The 16,092-nt window shown below is 39.6% G+C and overlaps 1 protein-coding gene across 4 annotated transcripts in view; it reads left to right on the forward strand.

The window, feature by feature from the left end:
* The window catches only part of RIC1 (RIC1 homolog, RAB6A GEF complex partner 1), an 85,959-nt gene that overhangs the window by 7,394 nt on the left and 62,473 nt on the right, over positions 1-16,092 (forward strand). For all 4 annotated transcript variants that reach the window (XM_038401180.2, XM_043515547.1, XM_038401181.2 and 1 more), the window contains exons 2-3: positions 4,743-4,850; positions 12,258-12,334. In XM_038401180.2, coding sequence (XP_038257108.1) covers positions 4,743-4,850; positions 12,258-12,334 — 185 coding nt within the window. The remainder of the gene's footprint in view (positions 1-4,742; positions 4,851-12,257; positions 12,335-16,092) is intronic.

Raw genomic sequence — 16,092 nt, forward strand, 5'->3', positions numbered from 1 at the left:
AGGGGGTGTGGAGTGCAGGAAAGGGCTCAGCGCAGGGGTTGGGGTGTGGCAGGGGGCTCAAGGCAAGGGTTTGGGGGCTATGGGTAAGGGGGTTGGGGTGCAGGAGAGGTTTGGGATGCAGGCTCTGGCCTGGCGCCACTTACCTCGAGTGGCGCCAGGGTAGCAGTAGCATGCAGTGGGGCTAAGGCAGGCTCCCTGCCTGCTGTGGCCCCACGCTGCTCCCGGAAGTGGCCAGCATGTCTGGCAGTGGCTCCTGGGGGTGGGACAGGCAGCTCCGCAGTGTGCTGCCCTGGCCTGTGGGTACATGCCCAACGCTCCCATTGGCCGCGGTTCCCCATTCCCGGCCGATGGGAGTTGTGGGGGACAGCACAAGGAGCCCTCTCTGCCCACTCTCTCCCAGGGGCTGCAGTGATATGGTGCTGGCCGCTTCTGGGAGCGGCTTGGGGCCAGGGCAGGCAGGGAGCTGCATGTGACAATCTTGCGGGCCAGATTGAAAGCCCTGACTGGTTGAATCCGGTCTGGGGCTGTAGTTTGCCCCCTCCTGCTGGTCTTCTCTGGGGTAGGTTTTGGGAATTCCCAAGCTGCCATATTGATCGGGTTTGGTAATGTAGCTTTGTGTCTTTTAACTATGAATTAATAGTAATCTGTGTGAGGGGTATGCAATTTGCTTGCCAATCTTTGAGAAAGTTTTGAATTTTTGCTCATGATTTGTGGATTTTCAACTTTTATTGCATAATGTAATCATGGTCTGAAATATGCACTAGTTTAGGTCACTTTATAAAAAAACTTTATCAAAAACAGAGTCTCAATGGTAGAATCACAGTTTGCATGGAAAGCGTGAGCTGTTTTTCTGTACTACAAAGTTAAGAATAAGGTGAACCAACACATCTGATTCTGAGAGAACAGTAACCCGTATGTCTCATTGCAGTTGCACATGACTAGATTTGTTTATATGGGCCTTCATCACTACGCCTACAAAAGTGTGAAGGGAAAAAATATCTTGTAGTATTTTTCCTATAGTATTGTCACCCCAAGTTATGCCACATGCATAAAGTAGCCTTTGTGAAGTTGATGCAACTTCCTTTAGAATTTCCTGCATTTTAAAAAAAGAAAACATCATCAAGCCAACTTCTGAAGACATGCTAGTCTGGAGCTTTAGTTTTGTCTTTTCACAAGCAGAAATGAAAGGTTTAAAGGTTTGTGTGTAAAATTTGTGCTGCTTGGTGTTGAAGGAGCAAGTTCTGTGAGTTACAGTAGGATTTTTAGACTTTCTGTATAGGCTCTAGGACGTAGTTTTAAATAAGCACAAGTACAAATTGTAATAAAAGTGAGGGGGCATCGACAAAAAGGACTATCAGGTTACTCTTACGGTAAACAAGCCAACTTTTCTGTTGCTGTGCATCGTTCTAGGCAAATGCTTTTTAGCAACAGTATGTTCCACAGTTTGTAGATAAGGCCCAATTCTGCATTGATAACCACTTATGTACTTCTGTTGACATCAGTGGGGCTTTGCAAGGATACTCCTACAGTTCCTAAAAGCTGTATTGGGGTCTTAGGTTGTAACAGATTGCTTTGGAGATCAAATGGACTGTTCTGTTTGTTCCAAGAGCAGAATAGGGAAGCCAGCTGTTTGTCTTCTGTGGTATGTTCAGAGATGTTGTTTTTCCGAGCAACCTGTAAAACTAATTAGTGTAAATGTTAATATATCAGGGTTTGTATTACATCCCAGAGTGTCCGTTCAAGTTTATGTTGTGCTAGCCTTGCCAGCTACTTCACCTTGCTTGGTTCAGATGTCAATAGAAAACAATCTAGCTTAGTTTCATCTTTGCAAGTCTATCCACTAGTGTGAACCCTTTCTATAACTTGCACCTCTTTTCATCATCAGTAGAGGCATGCTATTGATTTCAGCACATGGAACCAGGTTGTAACAGTAGCCATTGCACTGCTAAATTCTATGTCTAGGTAGGCTAACTTGATCACCTGTTAATTTGGAACTAAATATTCTAGTAAGGAAAACAGTATCTTCACTTTCCAGAAACACCACAAATTTTGCCCAAATAAAATGTACTCTGCTGTCTACGAATCTTTTTAGACATGCCTTTGAATTGCAGCAATGCTATGGAGTAAAATAATTTTGTAAATCTGTATAGTCAAACTTTATTTATGTATCCTGTGACTTACATGCATAGAATAGTTTATTTCCAGTTTTCATAGTGTTCTCATAAAGAAATGTACAATATTACAAAGACTTCATAGTATTAATAAATAGCGTAAAAGTAATCACATATGAACAAATTAAAGTTAAGCTAGAATATATCAATGAGACTTTTTTTTCACTTGCTACTGAAATGCTCAAAATCAAGTAGCTGGTAATTGGTCTAGTCACTAGTGGAAATTACTGAGATTCTAATGAAGATACAGAAAACACAAAAAGCATGCTGGTAAGATACAAATTAAGGAAATAAGCCATTTTAAATTCTTTTATCTTGGCTTACAACTAACGTGAGATTTCATAAGTTTGGTCAAAATGGTTGCTTTTAAGTAGACTAGTGTATGGGTAACTTGAATTCAGAAGCGTTCCTTTATCTCGTGTATTGTATCTTCATACCTTGTGTTTATGCATTATGATACTGTCTTTAATTACATGAGCACAGGGTGGATAAAAAGCAATGATTTAAAAAAAAAAATCAAATAGGATTTTTAAACTTTAAATCGGATTTTCTGAAGAGAGTTTTAATTAAGATACATTATAGCTCAAAGAGATCTCGTCATGGAATAGGGATTATAAATTCTAGTTCTATAGTATGAGACAATATATTCATGTAATGTTTAAGAAACATTTTGTAAATGAGTTCCAATAGTTTATGGACTAGGGACCCAATTTTATGGGGTTCTAGGGGCTTCTGTATAGATTATTCAGGTTAATCTTCCCACCTACCCAACGGGACTCAGTGCTCAGCCTAGAAGATACTATTAGAGATGCTTAGTTTTGCAGTTCTCAAACTGTGGATTTGTTTCTCTAGAGATAACATGCTTGATAACAGCAAAAATGTTTTAAAATAAATAATATATAGAGGTGAGAAATAGTTAAATAAAACAATTTAAATGTCTGTCTGGTGTTGGTCGTCTCCTAACATGGCAAGAAAATCCTCCAAATATTAATTAACATGTTGAATTTGAGAGAGTTCAGTTCCCAATGACTTCATAAATATTTGCTTCAATTACTTTTGGTAAATGAAATAATCAATCAATCATTCATTTTCTGATATAGCTGTAAAACTAATCTGAAAAGTTTTCAAAATCACTTAAAAATGTATCGTGTGTACCTTCTAAAAGTGAAACCAACATCTATCTCTGAGTTGTGAAGAATATGTATTAAGGTTATAACAACCAACAAGAGTGCACTTTTATGTAGAAATCCATGATTAAATCAAGTCTTCCTGACTAGTGATTTAAATCGTGATTTAAATCAAATCCATCCTGCATGAGCACATACTATTTTTTCTTTAGCCTATAGTTATTTTGTTTGTAGCTTCCTAGGTATTTTTAAAATAAAACTGAATATACAAATTCCATCATGTGGCATCGTATTGATGCCTACATGATTCTTCATGAGAGTTCGGACTTTTAGATCTAGTGCACAGACCTCTGTCATTCGAGCCCATAGAGTAACTGATGATGGTAGGTTGTCATCCTCTATATGGACCACCAGTAGAGGGCAGTGGGACACTTTGTCACTAGATTTCACAGGAGTCTTGGGTTGCATTCCAGGCACTGGAAGGCTCTAGTGGGCACAGACTTTTTTTTTTCATTACCCCAAGTTTCACCCCTTCTGCCCCATGCTATTCAAACTGTCTCTGTCCTGTCTCTTCCCAGCCTTTGCCTCTTTGTTCCAGTCCTGTTCTCCTCACCTAATCATTCCCAGTCTATTTGCCCAGCAAGTTCTAGTCTCACCCTCTGGCCTTTAGTTACAGAAGAGACTGTCGTCTTGCTCTGTTTCAGTGCTTAGCCCCAGCTTGTCCTGCAGCAGGGAAAGTTCTGCTCAAACTTCGTGGAATCAAGCTGCAAAGTTTTAGCATGTCTACTGTGATGTGCAAACTGCAATTTTTGAAAGGTTGTTTTTTTTAATAAATTGGCCAGATTTGTGTGGATTTTCACGGGGAAGGCAAGAAACACATCCTTGCTACAGAAGTTACCCCTTGCTAAATTCCAAGTTTCTGACCAAAGCATAGGAGCAAAACTTATTTTTCCTAAGCCTTGTTCTCAGAAATTTTGGCTGAATTTTTCTCCATAAAATTTAGCCTGAGGCAGACTGCTGGTATAGAAAAATTTCAGCCCAAATGTTTTTTGGCAAAATTATAAGAACCAAAGATACTGTAGTCTTACAGTGAGTGGTGTCAGGCGCTCTTAATAAGTGGTAATACCAGCCCCACCTATAATAATCATTGCCTGTGTATTATATAATAGCACTTGATCTGATGTCTGAAGCACATTTATATAGGAGTGGCCTAGTTTTAAAAGTTGTGAAGTAGATTTAGTAAGCATATTGAACATCTGTTGCAATGTATGTAATCCCTTTCAAAAGCAGTAAATGATGTCCCTGAAATTCTGTTTCTTGGCATCAGAATAGCTTGATTTTATTTTGTGGCACAATGATACTGCAGTAAAAAAACAACAAAAAAGCCATATTCCTTTACCATTCAGACATGAAATGTAACTACAGTTTTTTACTCTTTCCTCAGCCCAGTGTATTAATTGTAAGCTACAAGGAACTATCAAAACCAGCTTCTCAGTTTGGACCCTATAAGCAAGCAGAATGGAGGCCTGACAGCACCATGATAGCTGTTTCAGTAAGTAGAGAATTGTTTTCTTTGAAATTGTGATGTTTGTGTGAGAAAGAGTGTGTGTATATCAATCTTAACTAATGCCAAAAGGCCTTCTATGCCATAGGTAACAAGTCCCATATAAAGACCAACTATACAAACTGTAATCAGTTTTAATCATTGGTATAGCACCCAGTTCTCTCATGCATGATATGCATAATAAAAACTTAAAGGAAAGCTAGTTTGGAATTTTGCACAGAGGAATATTGTGGATGTTCATTATTTGTACTACAGTAGTGCTTAGGGGCTCCAGTTAGGAATCTATGCCTCTTGGTCCTAGGCGTTTTACAGACATGAAGTACAAAGACAGTTCTTGCCCCAGAGTTTACAGACAAGACTTAATAGATGGGTAAAACAAAGAGGTGGGGAGAGGGAAAAGGAAGGATGAGTAAGTGTTTAAAAAAAGAACATCTTGCTTCGTAAGTAGTACCCAAAGCTTTTCAGCTATATAGACATCACAGTAGGAGTGAATCTTAGAGGATAAAGTAATGGCTTTATGGATATTTGGGGAGGGGGCGGGTTTCCTGTGCATAGGTAATGGCATGAGACTGAGCAACGGAGAGTTTTGAGAGAGAAGCTGAGTGGTAGGTAATAAACGCTGGGAACACTGGAGCAAAGGCAGCTTTCAACATTATGGCTTCGTGCTACATAGCTATTAAATCAGACTCATTTGTGAAGAACTTTAAAGACAAGAAGCTTGTATCTTATGAATGGAAAAGGCCAGTAGAAAGAAGCTGGCAGTGTGATCAAGCAAATTGCTAGGAAGACTATCTTAGTAGCGGCATATTGCGTGGATTTGAGAGGCAAGGTTACAGCAATAAAGGCTAGAGAGTAGATTTAAGTAGTCAAGATGTCAGATGAGTTTTGGTAGGGTGAAGAGGAGGAAGGCTGTATCTTAATTATAGAGGAAGAAACATCAAGATTTGGATATGGCCTGGATGTATGGGTCTAGAGAGAAGGCCAAATTGAAGATGACATCTAGATTATGGGCCTGAGTGACTGGGAAGTTGAGGAAGATGGTGTGTGGGAATCATAGAACTGGAAAGGATCTGAAGAGGTCATCTAGTCCAGTCCCCTGCACTCAAGGCAGGATTAAATATTTTAGAGGAAGGTTTAAGAAGGATGGTTATCATGAGTTCAGTTTTGGCCATGTTGAGTTTTATCACTTGACGTCCATGAGATGTTAAAGACCAGCGAAAAAGTAGATTCAAATGGTATGTAGAGGTAGGTTTTTGGGTCATTAGCATAAAGTTGCCTGATGTTGTACGTGTGTGAGGTTATGCAGTGATGATAAAGAGGGGCACAAAAGAAGGCACCCAGGTTTAGTCATGTAGGACCCCCACCAAAAGTTGGAGATGAGGAGGACTCACTGAAGAGTGATTAGAGAAGGAGACACTGAAGTCACAAAAGCCAAGGGAGGACAAGATTTCAAGAAGATAAATATTTGAGATATGGAGTGGGATAGAAAGGAAACTGGGAGAGAACTCCAGAGTCACCAGTCCCATATGGAAAGAGATTCTGTCTTCCTCTCCAATTTTTGTATAGGGACAGTGAGTTCTGGTTTTGCTGTTCTCAGCAGTGGTGTTGCTTGTGTGTCTCAGCTGCAGTGAGAGACAATACATTAATTTTCAGATAGTTGGAAGGCTTTAAGTACTGAAAGTTTAGCTGTTCATCAGGTATACAGCATCTGAACCACATACACAAATGTATTGGGTATAAATTCTTCAAATATAAATTGTCTTTAGCATTTTCATTAGTGGTTGCCCTACCATATTAAAAACATAAATCTCTGTGTAAGATTTTTTAGTAGAAACTCATCAAATATTGTACAAATCTGATTGTTTACCATGTAGTCATTTTTGCTTTCTTTAGTAAAGCCTGTTTTTGTCTATGTACTATAGTAGCCTTACAAAACTGTCAAGAAAATCTACTCTCTGAAGGCCAATATGGAGTTTTATTTACTTATCAAAACTATTATTCTCCCAGAGTGACTGGCCAAGTATAACTTTGCGTTAATGCTATGTAGCATTCTTCTAGCTTCACTGCTAGAGAAAGAAGGATCTTTAGTTCATCCATATTCTAGCATTACACTTCTGGAAATCAGGTGAATGGCCAGGCATCATTTGACTAAATCCGTCTTTTGTGCTTCTTTCTCTGCTGGAGTCTTTCCTGGACTTAACTAAATTAATAAGTGTCTGATAAATTGCTATTATGGTGCTCAAACTCCTTAAAAACCACTATTTTAACCTACTGAACTCTTGTGAGTAAAAATACAAAATGGTTCAATAAAATATACACAGTAAACATTTATCCCTTCATTTTTTTCCCTCCTGTGTATATTATGGCAGTGTTTGAGCCTAAGGGCTTTACTCTACTGGCCACCTCTATTCCAAAGCAGCACATTAGCTAGCGGTCTTGCCGAAGCGTAACAGCAGAATTTGGTCCAATGACACTCCCAGGGAGTGTCTAAGCAATGTAACAGGGAAGAGTCTGTGTTCATCAGATGATGTACGTGTTCAAGTTTGTACCTAAAAGGGATATTGGGTATTAAGATGAAGTACATATGCATATGCTGCAGGTCATGTATTAATACCTGAAGTGTGTTTTCTTACACACACCATGGTCTTCCAAAATTATTTCAGTTTCAAACTGCCAAATGAGTTGCTGCAATTAGGATTGAAAAAGCTAGTTTCATGAATGTTTAAATTAAGCTAAACTGCTTAAATATGCTGCATAATATTAACAAATATATTTTTGGGGTATTAAAGTGTTAGGACACTTTTGACATGAGATAGATGTGCTGTATTGTGACCCAGAGTTGATTTTTTTTTAGTAATCTTCTGGATAAGTTACTTTAGAATGTTTTTATAGGACAGTGCTTAATATATTGCTGATGCAAGGTGGTGGAAATTCTAAACTCCCATGTCTTCAAGACAGAGTTCATGTGAGTTTGTTTCATAAACTAAAATAACCTACATTCATAATGAAGGTCAAACCGTTGTTGAAACGTAGCTAGTCATGAGGTTTTTAATGTTTCATGTTATAAACACAAGCAAATTTGCAAGACACAAATGAACATACTGTAGTTTAAACAAAAAAAAGTGGGGTGATCAGCCTTTGGATAACCTATGCCTTGTGCCTGAAATTAAACTTCAGTCAGATAACTGGCATTAGTGAATCTTAGAAGTGTTAGCAGATGTGTGAATTCAGGATGCAGCTTCAGAGGCTTATTCAGGTGGATAAGGTGCAGCTTCAGAGGCTTAATTACTTCCTGCTCAAGAAAAGTGATAGCACTAGTTCTCAATTAGACAGCCAGAGCTATATACATTCTTGAATTGGAAGATAAATTTGTTGACTTAATATATAAAATTGCTTGGGGGAGGGGAGCTGTGTGTCCTTGTTTCTTTTCAGCAAGCGAGAAATTGTCTGCATGTACTGAGTTTTACCGTTCCCCAGATGACCACAGGGATGTCAAATGCAGAAATAAATTGAAATTACAGTATGTAGCAAAAGCTACTTCTCTAAGGACATTATTGTTACTTGCATCTATAATGGACACAAAACTCTTCCACTTCATCTTGCTGTTATTTTCCTCTTCCTTTTTTGACCCTGCCTCAGGCTGTGCTCTAGGCTGAATCAGGACTAGGAACAAATGTTTGTAGGGTGTTTAGATTAACATTTATAATCATATTAACTCTGTTCAATTGCCAGTCAATTATATTATTACAACAGGACCAAAAAGATTTAGTCTAGATCAGGGGTTCTCAAACTTCATTTCACTGTGACCCCCTTCTGACAAAAATTACTACACAACCCCAGGAGAGGGACCGAAGCCTGAGCCCATCTGAGTCCCACCGCCCCGGTCAGGTGGCGACAAAGCCAAAGCCCAAGCCCTACTGCCCTGGGCGAGGAGGCCAAAGCTCCAGGGCTTCCACCCCAGACAGGTGGCCTGTAACCTGAGCCCCACCATCCCGGGATTAAGCCCTCGGGCTTCGACCCCAGGCAGTGGGGCTTGGGCTTTGGCTTCGGGCCCCAGCAAATGGTCAGGACAACTTTGGGGTCCTGACCCACAGTTTGAGAACCGCTGGTCTAGATGAAACCAGTGTCTCAAATGTATTTCCAGTCCCTCCCCTTTTCCTATACTTCCCCTCCTGCTGCCTGTCCTCCACAAGTCCTCTGTTTTTCTGTTCAGAACTTAATTCCCAGCATATGCAGTGGGATTCTGCTGTTAATAAAAAGCTGTAGGAACAGAGTTAATTAGTCACACACTGTCAAAGGGAAATCATATGGATGAATCCTTTGCAATGCAGCGAATACACTCCTTGATTTATAAGCATATGTATCTCAGATCTCTCAAAGCAAGGAAGGTGGCTGTCTGGGCAGTCTATTGACACAGAGTGACCAGGGCATTGGGGAGCTGTAGATTGTGACATTGAAATAATAGATAGTTTTACACTGAAATGCAGTCCTACCTAGTGTAAAGTAATTTTGCAGTTGAATGATTATAGTGATCTTGAAACAAACTTGTAATCAAATGTTCAATTCCTTTACTGTTCAAGCAGCTTCATTGATGGCATTTGATGTCCTGTTCAGAAGTAAACCTTCTAAGGATAGCTGCTTGTACTGAGAATGGAATTCAAGAATTCCTTTTGTATGTTAATGTCAGTAGTAAGATACTTTACAGTATTGTTTTACTTTTCCTATCTGGATAGGATTCTTAGGAATTTAAATATTTGAAGGCGCTAAGCAATTGAAAACTTATACAGATGTTAGAAATAGGTGCATGTTAAGTTTCTGTACTATGTATTATGCATTTAAGTTAATTTTGTTGCACAGTGGCTGGAAATAAATGGAAACTTAACTCTCTCAAGGACAGAGTGGCACTTTTTTTGTCATCTCGAAGGAAGAAAGGTTTTTGCCTTGAAGACTCCCATTTATTTTTTATATTTCTGTTTTTTTAGTTTGAAGCTGAAGCTCAAATTGAATATATTAAAAAGCACTAAGTTTTTGATGCAAAAACTCTATTCAAGCTGATGAAATAAGCAAATGAGCATGTTTCCCTTTTGGTTCCTTAGCTGAAAAACAGGAAACCAGCTCTGGAAAGAAATTTGAAACCTTTCATATTTCTTTGCTTCTTGCCTTCAATCTTTTTTGCTTTGAGTGCATGCCCATCCAGTTTTAAAACGAATGAGACATAGTTTAGGTTAAATGCATTTGCCCACTTGTCTAGATGATATTGCTAAACATTTGGTAAGAAACTACTGGCTGGCTGACTTGGGATCTTCTTGGTCATTGCCTCTGCTGTATTTGTGCAGGCATTGGATGAATTCTTAGTCTTAACTGTACATGTTAATGACTGAATAAACATATCATGCCTGACTAATCTAATCGCCTTTTATGATGAGATTACTGGTTCTGTGGATGAAGGGAAAGCAGTGGATGTATTGTTTCTTGACTTTAGCAAAGCTTTTGACACGGTCTCCCACAGCATTCTTGTCAGCAAGTTAAGGAAGTATGGGCTGGATGAATGCACTATAAGGTGGGTAGAAAGCTGGCTAGATTGTCGGGCTCAACGGGTAGTGATCAATGGCTCCATGTCTAGTTGGCAGCCGGTGTCAAGTGGAGTGCCCCAGGGGTCGGTCCTGGGGCCCGTTTTGTTCAATATCTTCATAAATGATCTGGAGGATGGTGTGGATTGCACTCTCCGCAAATTTGCGGATGATACTAAACTGGGAGGAGTGGTAGATACGCTGGAGGGGAGGGATAGGATACAGAAGGACCTAGACAAATTGGAGGATTGGGCCAAAAGAAATCTAATGAGGTTCAATAAGGATAAATGCAGGGTCCTGCACTTAGGATGGAAGAATCCAATGCACCGCTACAGACTAGGGACCGAATGGCTCGGCAGCAGTTCTGCGGAAAAGGACCTAGGGGTGACAGTGGACGAGAAGCTGGATATGAGTCAGCAGTGTGCCCTTGTTGCCAAGAAGGCCAATGGCATTTTGGGTTGTATAAGTAGGGGCATAGCGAGCAGATCGAGGGACGTGATCGTTCCCCTCTATTCGACACTGGTGAGGCCTCATCTGGAGTACTGTGTCCAGTTTTGGGCCCCACACTACAGGAAGGATGTGGATAAATTGGAAAGAGTACAACGAAGGGCAACGAAAATGATTAGGGGTCTAGAGCACATGACTTATGAGGAGAGGCTGAGGGAGCTGGGATTGTTTAGTCTGCAGAAGAGAAGAATGAGGGGGGATTTGATAGCTGCTTTCAACTACCTGAAAGGGGGTTTCAAAGAGGATGGCTCTAGACTGTTCTCAATGGTAGCAGATGACAGAACGAGGAGTAATGGTCTCAAGTTGCAATGGGGGAGGTTTAGATTGGATATTAGGAAAAACTTTTTCACTAAGAGGGTGGTGAAACACTGGAATGCGTTACCTAGGGAGGTGGTAGAATCTCCTTCCTTAGAGGTTTTTAAGGTCAGGCTTGACAAAGCCCTAGCTGGGATGATTTAACTGGGACTTGGTCCTGCTTTGAGCAGGGGGTTGGACTAGATGACCTTCTGGGGTCCCTTCCAACCCTGATATTCTATGATTCTATGTCTGCTAGATTAATAAAATATTTTAAAAGTTTGAAACTACTTCTATTATTTTGAAAGGCTGATTTGTTTCAGTTATGGTGCTATGGTATGCCCTAAGCCCATTGCCACCTCTTTCGCATCTCTGAGGTGCTGAGGATATGCTACACTAGTGTTTACTGCAGCAGCTTGGCTTTACTACCCAATTTTGTGGGCACTTCGGGCCAAATTTTTAAAGGTATTTAAATACTTAAGATTCACATAGGCACCTAGTGGGATTTTCAAAAGTGCTTAGGTCTCTAACTCCCATTCATTTAAATGAAAATCCCACTAGGTGCCTAAATACTTTTTTAAAAATCAGGCCCATACTCCTACAGTCTGAACTCTTATCTCCCTATTTAAGGAGGAAAATACCTACCAGTGGTATGCTTTTTGTATTGTCTTTTACTGTACAAGTGATCCCTATGGTGGATTTTAAGGGGTAGTATAGTTTTTTAACCAGAAATGCATCTTGATTTCCAGGTTGTTCATTATAGCTTTCTTGTGTAACATTTTCATATCATTGGCTGATGTAAGGTTAATTAAAACATCTTGTTTATGATCAACCATATTTTGTCTTAAGTATGCATGGTGTGGTATCCGCTCTGTTGAAACTGGTATATGAAATTAAGGTGTTTTACTGGATAGTCTATTTAATTTGTAAAATGTTTGAGATTTCTATAATTTGTTTTTATTGGACTTCCTGTAAGTTTTACACATACAACATTTGTGAAAGCTGCAACATCTATCTCTTTCAGACTGCAAATGGATACATCTTATTTTTTGATATTCCATCTTCAAGGGACAAGTATCTTTATGAGCCCGTGTATCCCAAGTAAGTAGTCTAAACTTTATTCTTTGCAATGTACACTACAGTAAATAGTTTTACTTAGTTGAATGTACTTCTTTGCAAAGAACTTCTTCTTTAAAAAATATTATAAAACTAGATTCATATAATGCAAAAGTCTTCAAAGATATTTTAATGATCACTGAAAACAATTCTTAAAACTTTTGAAGGGCTGTTCAGTGGAAAAGTGATATATACTTGATGGAACACTTGGGTTTTCTATGCACAGATAAGATACTGTATCTCAGTTTTGCCACCAGAAGAGCTCTGTAATTTACAGCAATAAAATGTTCTAATTTTAAAACTCATTTAAAAAACCCTGTTCAGTTTCATGAAACCTAATGATATAAGCTTTAGTTCTTAGTTTGGTCCAGATCAGTGGAACAAACAATGCCTGAAAGAAACCCCAGTATGTAATTTTGTACATTTGTGCCAAAAAATTAAAACTGTTTAAAAACATTTCTATACCATCTTTAAACAGGTTTGAAAGTAAAATTCATAAGTTACTGTACATAATTTATTTTTAATGTCTGGTATTTATGTAATGCCTCTTATTTCCAAATGGTTACAGACTACAGAATATACTTCACTCTTTTGAAATGCTGCCAATGAAATATGCTGAACTTTTAACAGTGCACTGCAATGTTACTAAAAGGCTTGGTACAGAAGCTGAAGATTACATTTAAAACTGTAGGGATAAATTTTATGGAGGCAGAATCTGCAGTCTTTTAAATCATAAACTGTCTAAGACAACAGAATAATAACTATGCTTGAGTGGTCAGAGGCTCCTTTTTACATGTGAGAAAAATGGCACTTCCTTAAAACTATGATGAGCTTTGGTTCCCTATTGATTCTGAAGAAAGAAAACATACATATTTGGCTCTTGACTCCATAGTCACAAAATTTGCCATGGATTTACCCCTTCTTCCCCCCCCCCCACTCTAGAATTTAAGCTACCATTTTAAAACATGTAGCCTTCATGGTTTTGCTCAAACCTTGGTAAAATTTTTTTGTTCAAAAGCGGGTGAAATGTAGCAGGATGCGTCATCTTAACCTATAATCTTATTAGATAAAATCCTTAAAAGAAATTGCAGAACAGTTAAAAATATTCTGATGTAAACTGAGATTGTATAAAAAGATGTGAGTACATAGTTTCAAGGCTTCTGATGATATCACAGAATTTTTATATCAACAGACCATTTCTACCATAAAATGAAGAGGCAATATATAAATAAAACTAATGTGAATTAATAGTTTGGATGAGACAGTGTTCACCTCTGAACACTTCTCAGGTGCTCTGGGCAAACTAAATAGTTCAGTATGACAGTGAGTAGAAAGTGTGGGAGGGTGCTTTGGAGCATCATTGACCAGCATTGCCATCATAATCACCACTGCTGTCTGCTGAGACCATCCACACTACTTGGCTTCATTTCTCTTGATCCTGTGGTGTTCTGGCCAGACCAAATAAGGAGAGGGAACCTGATGAAATTACTATTTTGATGACTCTGTCTTGAGCAACTCCTGAGATGTGAATCTGAGGGCAAGTCTACACTACTGCGCTGTGTCGGTGTAGCTGCACCAGTGCAGCCGTGCCACTGTAGCACATCTCGTGAAGAGGCACAATGCTGACGGGAGAGTGCTCTCCCATCGGCATAATTACTCCATCTCTGCGAGAGACAGAAGCTATGTTTGTGGAAGAGCATCTTCCGCTGACATAGCATGGTGTGGAGAGAGCTTAAGTCGATGTGACTTACATCAATTGGAGAGGTGTCTTTTTCACACCCCTGAGCAATGTAACTTACATCCATTTAAGCGGTAGTGAAGACCAGCCCTGAGATTCCTACTGCTGCACTTTCCCCTAGTGCAGTGGTCCCCAAACTTTTTATCTCATGTTCTCCCTCACCCCTGTCTTCCCCCCGTCTTTCTGAGCCGGGGTCAGGATCATGGCTCCAGGATGGGGGGATGTGGATAGGGGTAAGGGAGCTGAGACTGGGGCCACAGCTGCGGGGGTGGGAGCCAGGGCCAGGAGTAGAGCTGGATGGTACTACCTGCCTGTCCCCCAGCCATGTCCCTCTGTACGTTCCTTCGTGCCCTACAGTTTGGGGATGTCTGCCCTAGAGGCAATACTACTTGTACAGCTGTCGAGCAAGGGCTGTTTCCCTTAAAAGATGGTATAAATAGAGGCAATAATGAACATTTTGTTTTAAAATGTATAAAATAATTGTACGGTAACGTATTTGTTATACCTAAGATATGTATGAAACATTTCCCAGCTCTTCATTTTGAACCTCAGCAAGTGCTGTTCTTTTTTCATAGATTCATAGATATTAAGGTCAGAAGGGACCATTATGATCATCTAGTCTGACCTCCTGCACAATGCAGGCCACAGAATCTCACCCACCCACTCCTGCAATAAACCTCTCACCTATGTCTGAGCTATTGAAGTCCTCAAATCATGGTTTAAAGACTTCAAGGTGCAGAGAATCCTCCAGCAAGTGACCCATGCTACAGAGAAAGGCAAAAACCCCCCAGGGCCTCTTCCAATCTGCCCTGGAGGAAAATTCCTTCCCGACCCCAAATATGGCGATCAGCTGAACCCTGAGCATATGGGCAAGATTCACCAGCCAGATACCCAGGAAAAAGTTTTCCTTCCCTTTATTATTCCAGCTTCGGTTCTATAGACAGCAACTGCTTTTTTTTGTGTTGCGCATCTTGTGTTGTGGTAGAATGTTTCATTTCAGGGGTGTTTTCTCTTTCAAATAACCCAGGTTAGAAAACAGGACAGATGTTGTAGTTTTTTTTATACATTTTCTCTTTTGGGTCAATTTTAGACATGGATTTGGAGTTTCCACTTTTCAATTCTCCTTCTATAATTTTCTGTCCCTCTAATGATGTACCCCATTTCCTAGCCTCATTTGATGAAAGCCTGGTCACTTGTTTCTGCCTGGTTCAACCTTCTGCCAAAGATGGCATGGATTTGTTTTGGATTGATTCCATTTCAAGTAACCGGCTGTCTTTTTGCCCACTTCTGTCATCCTCGCTTTACTAATAGTAGCTCTTTATAAGAAGCAAAGCTGATGGTGTGATGTTTATATATGTACTCATATAATTGCATAAATTCGGTATCTAGAATCTTGTCTGTAATAGAAGCAAATGAGAAATGTTGTCCTTGTTTGGACCTGTGTCTGTGCTTTGACTAAATGTGAGGTTAGCCATGAAGTTTTAAATCATGGATATCTTTACAAATTTAGCTTTGTAAATATTAGAAGATCTTCACAACATCCAATCTGAAGACTGAGCTGCAGCTCTCTTAACCTCCAGTTAAGGCGGGGAAGAGAGATGTTGAATCAGACTGCCTCATGGATAAAGCCTTCTGTTATACCACCTTGTGGGCCTAGAAAAGATCTTGCTTAGGTCCTTACCGAAAATGATTTAGGGACCTGATATTCCTTGTGCGACACAAGCATAAGAACCTTTTAAAAAAAAAAAAAAAAAAAAAAAAAAAAAAAGCCCTTTAAGTCATAAAAGACAGTCGAGAGAAGTTTTAATTCAAATTCTGTTTTGAGATGTTTTTCTTCTGCTTCCTCCTGGACGCCTGGTCTACTTGAATGCTGCTTTGATATGTCGCAGATTAGAGCAGCTAACAGCATTTTAACCATTGATAGGAAGTATCCTCCGCTTCCTATTCCATTGAAGATCCGTCATGACTGGCAGAGGGGAGGGAAAAGTTATAAAGGTGCTGAGGA

This window comes from Dermochelys coriacea, chromosome 5 (assembly GCF_009764565.3).
Source record: "Dermochelys coriacea isolate rDerCor1 chromosome 5, rDerCor1.pri.v4, whole genome shotgun sequence".
NCBI classification, from domain to species: Eukaryota; Metazoa; Chordata; order Testudines; family Dermochelyidae; genus Dermochelys; species Dermochelys coriacea.